This window comes from Haplochromis burtoni, unplaced genomic scaffold, assembly GCF_018398535.1.
Source record: "Haplochromis burtoni strain Fernald_Lab_line unplaced genomic scaffold, NCSU_Asbu1 Contig_129, whole genome shotgun sequence".
In the NCBI taxonomy this organism is placed as follows: domain Eukaryota; kingdom Metazoa; phylum Chordata; class Actinopteri; order Cichliformes; family Cichlidae; genus Haplochromis; species Haplochromis burtoni.
In genome coordinates this window covers 1,532,250-1,544,059 of record NW_024582490.1, presented here as the reverse complement: position 1 = coordinate 1,544,059, position 11,810 = coordinate 1,532,250, and the positions used below count along the sequence as shown (strand labels likewise).

The 11,810-nt window shown below is 37.8% G+C and overlaps 2 protein-coding genes across 2 annotated transcripts in view; one reads left to right on the top strand and one right to left on the bottom strand.

Annotated features, from left to right (window-relative positions):
* The window catches only part of LOC102299903 (neuronal acetylcholine receptor subunit alpha-7), a 53,534-nt gene extending 50,918 nt beyond the window's left edge, over window positions 1-2,616 (bottom strand). The window contains exon 1 of the mRNA XM_042224138.1: window positions 2,274-2,616. The gene's annotated coding sequence lies outside the window, so the exon portion shown is untranslated. The remainder of the gene's footprint in view (window positions 1-2,273) is intronic.
* cln6a (CLN6 transmembrane ER protein a) lies at window positions 1,641-11,755 on the top strand. The gene is made up of 7 exons (XM_005930450.3): window positions 1,641-1,926; window positions 3,807-3,927; window positions 4,060-4,158; window positions 5,183-5,371; window positions 7,316-7,371; window positions 9,478-9,600; window positions 10,416-11,755. The coding sequence occupies exons 1-7, from the start codon at window positions 1,880-1,882 to the stop codon at window positions 10,684-10,686; spliced, it is 906 nt and encodes a 301-aa protein (XP_005930512.1). The 5' UTR covers window positions 1,641-1,879; the 3' UTR covers window positions 10,687-11,755.
* The last annotated feature ends 55 nt before the right edge of the window (window positions 11,756-11,810 follow it).

Below are 11,810 nucleotides of genomic sequence, written 5' to 3'. Positions count from 1 at the left end.
ACACACACATCCACATTAGGGACAATTACAAAACCATTACTGGGCTACGAAAAGCATCAACAGCCAACGTCAACTAATGTTCTATTTCATACAACTTGTTCTGTATGTGTTTCATGTACATTAATACTGAGAACGAATAAATACACCCCAAAATTACTACAGGACTGGATATTGCACAAATTCTAACAAACTACACTCCTGTCTTCACCCATAAATGCTAATCATACTGTCCTGAACAGGTCTTTCACTGTGTTTTTTGTTTTACCATCCAGAAGGTAAACAGCAGCACTCTTTCACTAATGTGTTATATATGCCCACTTTAAAAATAATGAGTCTATATATTCTGCCACAGGCAGATTTAAAGTGGCTGATTAAAAGACAAGTGGCAGAGCTGAATGTGATCTGCATGTCAAATCATATGTTTCATCAGCTTGTGACCGATAAGATGAAATGTAATCATGGAATAATTGCACAGGCAGTCACTTTTCAGTGTACTTTTATCATTTTGAAACAGAGCTTACAGACCAATTATGTGCACATGCAAGTCAAAATGCTCTTAGACTTTATGCAAACTTTCTTCATTAGATCACTGTGAGCTATTTGCATGAATTGACAGCAGGATAACACATTAATATTTAGCTATTTTAAAGAAATCACAACAGATATGTTTAAATTTAAGGCTTGTTATTTACTCATATGGTAATGTAGTCATAATAATTTCCTGATGTGTCAATGTTGATACTGATATCAGGTTGAATATAAGCCCAGCCTAATATGTGAGAGTGCTGAACATTTTTATAAAAGAGGCCAAAGAAGGTCCATAAACTGAATATTCAACTCCTTACATGAGTTTATCTATTATATCTGCTATTGTTATTGGATACTATATATATATATTTACATTTAAAATACATAAATAAAATATTAAATTATATATATATAATATATATATATATATTATATTAATATATTATATAATATTATACTATATATATATATATATATATATATAATTAATTCAGGGTTGAAGTGGAGCAGCAGGAAATCTCAGCTGACACTAGGTGAGAGGTAGGGTAAACAATGGGTAGGTCACTAACGGAGGACCAACAATCCCACCTCGCATTCACACCCGTTAACCTAACATGTATGTCTTTAAACTGTGTTTTCCTGGTTTTTAACGAGAGCCCTCCATATAATCCAGCTGCTAATTCAAATGTTAATCCCTGAGCTAATCTGTGAGCGAACAGGAAAGGGAAATGGATTTTGAAATGAGGAGTGGAATCGCCATTTTAAAAAGCATTTTGAAAATCAGTTAAATTGGAATTCGAAAATGGTTTTTGAAATGAAGTTTTTTTTAAAAATATTTTGAAAATCAGTTTTTTAATGAGGAATTCAAAAATGAATTTACAAATGCGGAATGTATTATACAATTCATTATTTAAGCACAGAATTCTGTATTTTGATGCGCGTGGCTCCTGAATTCTTACATTCATTATAACAACTTTGAACTTGAAGACTAAAAAACGTCCTTATAAGTTCACTTATTTGCTTATTTATTTATTCAGGCTTCGAAGATTGTATTTTATAGTTTTTAATCCGTAAGACTGAAGTTGGTAATTGAGCTGCCTAGCCTACAAATCATAACTCGGGGTGAAGTGTGCCTTATCCACTTCTAGTGTCTTTGCTGCAGTTTGATTGGTGGATTCTCCTTATGGGCGGAAACAAGGCGACAGCCCGGAAGCGACAGCGCTCGTGACCATTAACTGTACACAAAATATTTAGGGTAGTTGAATCCCGCTAGCTTTCCACACCTGTGACCACGGAGCTGTAAGAGTAGGTACAGTAAACGAGACCATCGGCTGCCTACACGGAAACAACGATGCAGACTGTACGAAAGCGTCAAGGCAAGGATTTACACCTGAAGAGGTTTGTACGCTAAACATGAAGATGTCGCTGCTGTTATCGTCGCCTTGTTGAAGTGCAGTCGGTTCATAAACACAGAAAGCGTAAAGCTTAAAGAAACGAACGTCTGTAAAACCCGGAGAATAAATGTTTCCTACAGTACAGGATCTGCTTATCTCTTCTTCTCCTGCATGTATCCAGGAACAGATGCTGGAGGCTGGACTGCGCGCCAAGTGAATGATTGGACGTACAAATGAAAACAAGGAGGCGCGCATGCTCCGTTTGATAGCGCCAGTTAGGCGTTATTTCAAGCCAAATGTTGTAGAAACAAAATCCTGGCTTCTTGCGGGGAAGCCTGTTGTTGTACTTACGTCGCTCTTGTCTTCAGGCTTTCTGATGACATGACAGGAACACCAGCTAACTCTGGAAAATCTCACACTGGCTGTGTAGCTGATCTGGATGTAACTAGTCTGTTTTCAGTCTTCAGACATCTGGCCAGCAAACACAATCATGTAAAAAGAAGACAAAATAGATCAGGTCAAGCAAAAGCAAAAAATCAAAAGGGGCTATAGGAAAAGAACACGTGCAACTACAGCATTTGAGACCTTAAGTCATATAAAGCCTGACTTGTGTCTTTACAGGTCTAGACCAGTGTTTTCAAACGTCACAGGCCATAATCGGCTCTGCAAAGACTCCACTGTGGCCTACTGGATCCTTTGGAAAATGGGAAGGAGGGCATAAATTCTTGGACTATTAAATGCATAAGTTTTGAATCTTTTCCTATTAATAAAGCCCTCCCACATGGACATCTTTACTACACCAAAGTAATTACAACTTTTACAATTGGTCCACAAAAACTGGGCAGTTTTTGTGACTCACTTACTCCTGTGAAATTTTATAATCACAGGGCAACGAGCTACCTCAATTCCTTTTGTAATTCACACATTTAGTTGTTACAATTTAAGCTCAAAGAGTCAAGCTGAAAGATCTCTTTCATATATTACAGCAGCATTTCTTTATCATGTGGAAAAACTGACATGTACCATTGAAATTGCCTTTCTTTTTCTTATATTAATTAAAGCTCAGGGATGAAATCTTCAACTGAACTTCTTTTTCATTGACAGAAAGGGGGAGTGTCACTAGTCCAGCCCACTTAAGATCAAAGTGGGCTATATATATTCCATAATATATAATGAGTTTGAAATTCCTGGTCTAGACACATAGGTTAGACTGACACAGCTTTAAGCTGAATCAGCAGTGGTTGCTACTAGCAGCAGTATGTTGAACTGAAACCAACAAGTGGCTGCAAAAGTTTCCCAGCAGCTGAGCTTTGCAAAAAAATTTGTGTGGCTTCATTAATTTTTGCAGCTTCATGATCAATATGTCTGGATGGCAAGAAAAAGGATTTCAGGTAGATGCAGATGGTCACAGCACTCTTTGCAGTAAATACTGGTTTTGCTGGTGTTACAAGGGAGCCTGTAATCCTTGAGGAAGGCTGAAAGCCCATGGGGGATTTATCTGCACTCATCTTCCTGCTTTCCCAGTGCATATGTTGAACTATAGGGACTGTGCTCAACATGCTACAGGAAATTGCACAGCTGCACACAATAAACAGCAGGTTGGATAGTTCAGCAGTTTCACAGCTGCTGCATAATTATTACTCTGAAATCAAAGAGTGGAGGATGCAAGGGGGGGTGAAAAGAGAATAAACTTGTGTTTTAAAATAACATTTTAAAATACTGTAGTTTTACCATCAATATAAAATACTCGAATTCAAGTAAGGAAACCACGTGCTCTTAACCTGAAATAAATGCAGTAACATGTCTGTTAAGTGCTCGGCAGCTGTGTTGCCCTTTGCTTTGGTAATGCTTGCTCTATTACAATGACTTACTGTATGTTTACAGCGCTCCTGGTGTTTCAAAGGAAAATGTGCCACAGAAGAAAAAGCAGCGCTTCCACTTTGACCTGTGGCTGTGTCTCACTGTGCAGAACTGGATATTAGACTTTGGAAGGCCTATTGTTATGGTAGGAAGGCTCAGTGCAATTTCTTCGTACCTCTTGTGGTTTAAATCTAATGAAGGAAAAAAAGGCAAATGGATGGTTACATCAATATTTTCAATTTCAGTGGAAACCAGTATTTTCTTACATGTGTTTCAGATCATTCTTCCTCTGGAGTGGTTTCCACTGAACAAGCCCAGTGCTGGAGACTATTTCCACATGGCCTACAATGTCATAACACCATTCCTAATGCTCAAGGCAAGTCTTAATGCAGCAGAGTGTCTTAGTGATTGTGAAGACTACATCAGGTCTTCTGTATTCTCTCCGGTGAATAATTTCTATGTGAACACTTGACCTACTGTGTAACTCTTTATTTCAATATTGCTTTTACTGCAGTTGCATCTGGACAATCTGGTCTTCTGTTGCTTTACAGACTGAAATCTGTGCTGACTTTTAATGTTTCGTATCGTATTGCTTATGTGTGATTCCTATAAAGTTAGGACCGTTCAAGACTCTCAAGTCTAGGAGAGGCAAAGATTTCAGCATTCCAGATCTTGTCATTCCTTTTCTGCTCTGCATGTTGTGACTGCTGGCCATGTTTTGATTTTTGATAGTTTAGTTTTCACCAATAAAATTCTAATTTTGGGCAGGCCCTAGTTAGAAAAACCTTCCAGGGATTACTGAGCTTGTTTAATACCTGCTTTAAGAGACTGTAACTCAACATGGCAACATTATATCCAACATCATTTTGGGTTAATTTTTTTTTCTCAGTTTCAGGAATCAGAATTGCATGAGTTAAAATGTTGTGTAATAATTTTGTGTTATGATTTTTCAGGTAGCCACTTATGTGCACTTTGAGGCAGACTATTTAGGTTCTTGCAAACCAACATAAAAACCCATAATTCAACGCCTGACTGGCAAAGAGACAGTGTTACTTCTAGTCAGTGTAATGACGCAAGTTGCATGCTTTTGTTAGAGGATGTAGGTCATCCGTGTGGTTGTGTTATGAAACAAGCTATTTGCCCCGTAACATCCATTACCTTTAAGGCAGATCTATATTTAAGAGACAGGAAGAACTAGGCAGGTGCAGCTGAATAGATAAAAACACAAACACACCTAGATAAAGTCAAAAACATAGTCAAGAAAAGAAAAACGGCACATGTAGGCTGTGTGAAAAAAAGTCTCAGAGATGACGCACAGGCGCTGTGGTTGAAGCCAGTTCATAAAGGTGTCCCCAGAATAACTCTTTTAAGGTATACATGTTTGTTTCTGCTCCATTCAGCTGATTGAGCGCAGTCCGAGAGTGCTGTCTCGCACAGCCGTGTACCTCTGCATCATCACGTTCGTCATGGGAGCCAGCATCCACCTGGTGGGAGACTCCATCAACCACCGGCTCATCTTGAGTGGCTATCAGCTGCACCTATCAGTGAGGGAGAACCCCATCATCAAAGACCTTAAACCAGCTTCACTGGTAAGATGGCAAACAGCTAAGATCCATGGTGGGCTTAGTGGGAATACTGGAATACATGGAGAAGGTTGTCAAAGTGTGTCGTTGTATGTTATTTATGTAAGTGGGACAACTTCATGCATGCTGCTCGTACAAAAAATATTGTTTGTCTTCAGCAGTTTAAAAAAGCTGTTCTTTTTGAACTGAGAGTACACCGCAGAAACACGCGTCACCGCAGCTGTTTAGATGCAGCAGACTTTATCCTGCTGTGTGGGAGTGGAGCTTATTTTTCTCTCTGCTCCTTCGTCGTCGTCATCACATCTTTTATTGTCACATCGACCAAAAGCAGAACATCGTACCTTTGATAGTGTGGTGTTTGTCAACACTTATATACTGTGGGTTAATGTAGCAGCACAACAGCAGTCATGTTAAGATTTTATACCCTGGCTTTATTTGTTCCTGATTTATTTCCCTGCTGATTCCAAGGGAAGAAATCACTACGGATCTTATTTATTACAAAACCAAGATTCATATGTAGTTGTTCAAACATCTGATTGATGCACAACTTCTTACCCCACAGTTAGAGAGTCAAAGAAGGTTTTTAAAAACATTTTTTTTACACTGGTTCATGTGAATTTCATTGTGAGGTTTAAACCCATTTACTGCCTACAGAAATGTACGTTTGCTCTCATCTTTCAGCGTAGTACTTTGAGGTGTCGACTGATGTTCCAGATCTCTACTTTTATATGTGTTTTTCAATTTTTATTATACTCCTTTATTTATCCAAGTAAAAGTCTCATTAAGATTTAAATCTCATTTCCAAGAGGGACCTGGCATCATGGCAGCAAAAGTTACAAAACATGACAACATAGCAACAATTCGTACAAACATGGGAAAAATACGCAATAGCAGATCATTAAGAGCCACATTTAAAACAGTCACACTGACTAAAAGAGTTATTCTCTCCATTCTTGAAATGCACTTAAACGCCTTTACGGCAACCATTTCTGACAATCAGTTGTATGATGTTGTGAGAACGAAGGTTGTATTAGTTGCAGTTTAAACACATGTAAACAGGAGGAAACGAGCCAAGGAGAGATTTATAGTTAAAAACCAACCAATGGCAAAGTCTGTAGATATACTGTACAGAGATGGCCATTTAACAGCGGCATACAGAGAACAGTAATGTACACAATTTCCACAGCCAACAATAAAACATGGTAGATAGTATCTAATCTCTTTAGGTACTGGACTGGTGCATTCATAAAAAGCAGATCGCCGTAATCCAATAAAGGAAAAAAAAAGTGCATAAATTTAAATGTTTTCTCACTTTGAGAGAGAAACAAGATTGATTTCTAAAAAGGTAACTTTGTCCAAGTTTAGTTTCAACTTAGCCACAAGCGTTTGAATGTGAGTTTTAAATGACAAATTCTGATCTATAACGATACCTAGATACTTGTAAGATTTGACCATTTTAATTGCAGTCCTTTGAATGGTTTAATCTTAGGAAATGCAGACAACAACTCTTTGCCATTTGAGAATAACATGAACTTGGATTTCTCTAGATTTCATATCTGTAACTGGCAACTGTAATCAGCAGCTTTTGTGTGTGTGTGTGTGTGAGGCTTCATCAAATGCTTAAAGTCCTCAGGTCAACAGTTTTCAACAACTCATCATCTCATGAAATGTGATTTTACACATTCGGAAAAACATCAATTGCGTGAAATCTTTTCTTCAGTAAGTTATAACATTTTTAATATACAGTCACTTCAGGTAAAGCCAGTGTCTTTTTATATTTTTATATTATTTAATGTTGTTCACAGCTGTTTTTTTTTTAAATCTTGTTTTGCTCTCTGTGAGTTCTGTAATAAAGTTGAAGTTACACATCAAAACACTAGGTGGCACTGTAGCATAAGGTTGTGTGTCTGGGAACGTTTTAATGAATTTAATTTGGTCCTTCTCCCTCAGATTGACTCCTTTGAGCTGCTGTATTATTATGACGAACACCTGGGACACTTAATGTGGTATGTTTACAATAATTATGTTGCATGTACAGAAATGGATTGCTTTGAACCACAATTTCCCCTGGTGGGGCGGGGGGTTATCATGGATGTGTTTTGAAAAAACATACAAAGGCAAGTAAAGTAATCAGAGCAGAGATTTTGAGGAAATCTGTACACAGTTAGTATTAAGCTTTAATGTGTGACCAGTTTTTGTCTCTAATGAATCCTAATGAAAATGAATCCTATTACGTGCAGGCAAACGGAGAATTTTTCCAGATCACTTGGTTTTATCTTAAAATGAAGAAGAGTTATAGCTCTCCTGCTATTTCTTATTATTGCACAGACTTTTAGTTTTATGGGTTTGTTTATGTTTTATTCCCCTCATAATGTTCCAGCATTGCATTTTCACTGCTGAGGTAAAGGAATTACAGTTTTCCGTAGCCGAGTCTGCTGTTCGCTCAGTAATGCAGATATGGGTGTGGTTTGAGTATTGCAGTTCTGGAAAGAAGATAGAGGGTGAGTAGGGAGATTGCTAATATGTTGAATCAGGATGAACTGTACTGTAGTTGTCTTTTTATCCCCTTGCTCTCCGGTGCTGCCAAAGAACTCATATGAAATTAGATGAGTGAGTTGAGACAGTGTTTAAGCTTCCTCTGCTCAGGCGTTACATAAGCAGCCTCATGAAGGGTTGAACTGCTTTGTGACAGATGACAGGGCACGAGGGAAGGTGCAGCTGTGAAGTGTTCAGCGCCTTGGCCCCAAAACCAACAGGTTACTTTTATACACATTCTTTTATTTATGTTTTAATATGAAGAACATAATCTTTTAAACATGAAAATATAAATGAGTACACAAACATGGATATGTGCACTTTCGTACACATATCCAGGATCCTTTGAATTCTAAGTTGCAAGCATAAATTGTAGTACTGATGTGATTTGTGATACACTAATAGTACGCAAAAATCGGTGTAGTTGTTAAGGAAGCAGGAATATGAGCAGAGACTATGTTAAACTCATATAGTCACTTGCTGTTCTCGCCAAATTAGTTTGACAAATATAATGAAAAGCCGTTAATGGAGCAAATAATTCATTCAGGCAGCTCGGTGGCACGGTGGTTAGCCCTGTTGCCACACAGCAAGAAGGTCCTGAGTTCAATTCCACCATCAGGCCAGGGTCTTTCTGTGTGGAGTTTGCATGTTCTCCCCGTGTTTGCGTGGGTTCCCTCCGGGTACTCCGGCTTCCTCCCACCGTCCAAAGACATGCAGTTTGTGGGGATAGGTTAATTGGATAATCCAAATTGCCACTAGGTGTGAATCTGTGAGTGAATGTGAGTATGAATGGTTGTCTGTCCTTGTGTGTTGGCCCTGCGACAAACTGGCGACCTGTCCAGGGTGTACCCCGCCTCTCGCCCTATGACAGCTGGGATTGGCTCCAGCACCCCCCGCGACCCTGAAAAGGATAAGCGGTAGCGAATGGATGGATGGATGGAATGGATGGAGCAAATAAGTGGACCTGATGGGAAAATAATGTTCCTTTTAAATCTTTGGGCTCATCCAAATGGAGATAATCGTTTTACAGGAGATGAAACATTTACAGTCGGACTAAATTTACACAAATAAGAACCATCAATAATAATTACAAACTCTGGGTGGTATGAAAGACTCTAGCTTGAGACCAGCTGACAGTTTAATAGATTTCAGAGGTGTTATTAATGTTATTAACTGACCATGTACAGCACATCCCTGTAATATTTAAATAAAATGCAGTTTATTTTATTACATTCTTGATCAGCGATTAGATTCATTTATTTTTACAACTGTTCTGCTAAATTGCCACTTTCATTTTAATTTACTGCTTAAAAATGTACTAATAATTCTTGCAGATGTTAAGTTAAACAAATGACCTCATTATCGTTATCATGTCTAAACATTTAATAACAAAAAGAGAAAAATGTTTTTTTTTCTCCGTCTGCTTTTGTGGTTTGTTAAATACTGTTTACTTTTTTTAGGGTTTCATTGAGCCGAGCTCAATAATATTTTTCATTTCCCATTTATAAAGATGTACTTGAACATAATGTTCATCCTGTGCAGAGGATAATGGTTTGCTTCTTTTTTTTTTTCGCCAGGTATATTCCTTTCTTTATCATTCTGTTCATCTACTTCACCGGTTGCTTCTCCAGTGGTGAAGAACAGAAAAAGGTTCCTCTTGCTGGTTGGCTGTTGCTGGGACCAAGCGCTCTCTACTATTGGTCAGTCTATCCTTTAGACACACTACATAGATTACCAGACACACAAACTCACCATGAATACATTCAGTTGTTATTAAAGTGATGAAAACTGTGAAGGACATCTGAAGTCTAATCATGGGCTTTAGAGAAGAAATGCTTAACACTAATTGGGATGATTACAAATAACTTTCATAATCTAAACTAACTGAGATAAAGAAAAGAGTAGACGGACAGCAGTAACGCTCACATTTAAACTGTTAGCAGTCGGACGTACCGCCCACGGGACATTGGATGGTTTAGGGGACTAATAGGACTGCTAAGGGGTTAAAGTAAAGCCAGGGAAACATTCAGTACTACAAGTGAAGTTAATAGCTTATGAACAGTCCCTCCAATTATTCTGCACTCCAAACTGTTTACATTTTTTAGAATGACCTTTAGTATTCTGAACTCCAGTATTTTCTAACCTGTTTCTAAAATCAATTTCTTTCTGTCTAAAAAGTCTGACAAAAATGAACATGCGACTAAACCAGATAAACAAACATCTAACAATTGTCCAAATTGAATTTTACACACAAAGAAAGATATAGACGTGCTTGAGAGCAGCTTTGACGATCCTCTGAAACCTGTGCCATTTTGGAAAAGCAATTACTTTTCTTATCTGACATCTAAACGGTAATATAGTTAGTAATGTGAATAGGATTGTTGCAATATATAGCAGTATTGATGTTTCCATAAAGATTGCAGTTTCCTTATAATAATATTTTGTTGGACATTTAGTATTTGGTTCTCACTGATGTTCTGACTTCTCCTGTCTCTTTTTTTAAAATTTCTTCTAGGTACTTGGTCACTGAAGGACAAATCACTGAACTTTTCCTCCTCACCTTCGTTGCTATGGTTGCTATGGTGATATTCCAACATCATAAAGGACTTGGCCCCGACAGTAACGGTCTGTTCCTGTTCTATAGTTTCGGTGTTACCGTGTTGCTTGTGGCTCTGTGGGTGGCCTATTTGTGGAATGACCCAGTGCTACGCAACAAGTACCCCGGGCTCATTTATGTGCCGGAGCCCTGGTCCTACTACACTTTGCATATAAAGAAGAGCCACTGAAAGGGTTCACCAGTGTTGTATGTTTTTATAAGTGAAAGAAACTGCTCTCTTTTCTTTCTTTTTAAAAAATGCATTTTCTCACATTTTGTGTGGCAGAGACATTAGCTGTGCTTAACTATGGCACTTAATAAAACTCATTGATGTGCACTGGTTTTCACTGTTAAACTCAAGGATATTCTGCCTCCTGTCCCAGTACTGAGCAGGGAATTTGCCTCCTTTGTAGATTTTTATATTGACGTATGTGAAATGTTTCGCTGTTTGTCTCACTTTTTTAATGCTTGAATCTTGTGGCATGAGAAATCATAAAAGAGACCAGCACTGCACACTGTCATGCATCATGTTATCAGTATTAGGGTAGATTTTGCAATTCTCATGTCATACATGTTTAATTTACTAATGCAAATTGGGAATAAATCTGTTCATCATTTTTAAATTATTTTGGCCAAATGGGAATGTGTTAAAATTAAAGGTATAAATACTGGACTGGGATTTAGCCAATAAAGACAAAGTGAGCTCCTATGGTCCTTTATTTACCTCTCAATTACCATTACACATGTTCTGTTTTACTTAGAAACCAATCACTGCCTCACGACTGCAACCAGTCATTCAAATATAACTTGTGAATGTGTTGCATTTAAAAATCTATTGCACAGGACCCTAAGATCAGGCACAAATTCAAGCCTCGCTGTTAATTCAAATGAATTAAGTGCCACTTAAACACCTGTGGAGCATTGACATTTTGGGAATGTTTGGCAATGAATTATTTTTAAAGAATTCACTTAATCTGACATATGACGGTGCCACGAAGCAACCTGAATGGAAAAAGAGAAAGCTGACCTTGCATAGCCTCAAAGAATCCAGTCTATTAACAGCTGAATGCTGTAATATTGATCTTTAACACCCCTGAAGAAACAGGTGCTATGGTTACACATGGTCCTCTCTTGACTGTCGGAAAAGATAAAAAGAAGTAGTTACAGTATATAAGTATATTACTTTATCTTAAAATATGCATATTTATAGAAATGTAGTTGCATGGCAAACAAAAAACCCTTAATAATAGTTGTTTTTTTAAAATGTAGAAAGTATTCACTCATCTGCCTTCAAATTTGAATTTCAGTGACATC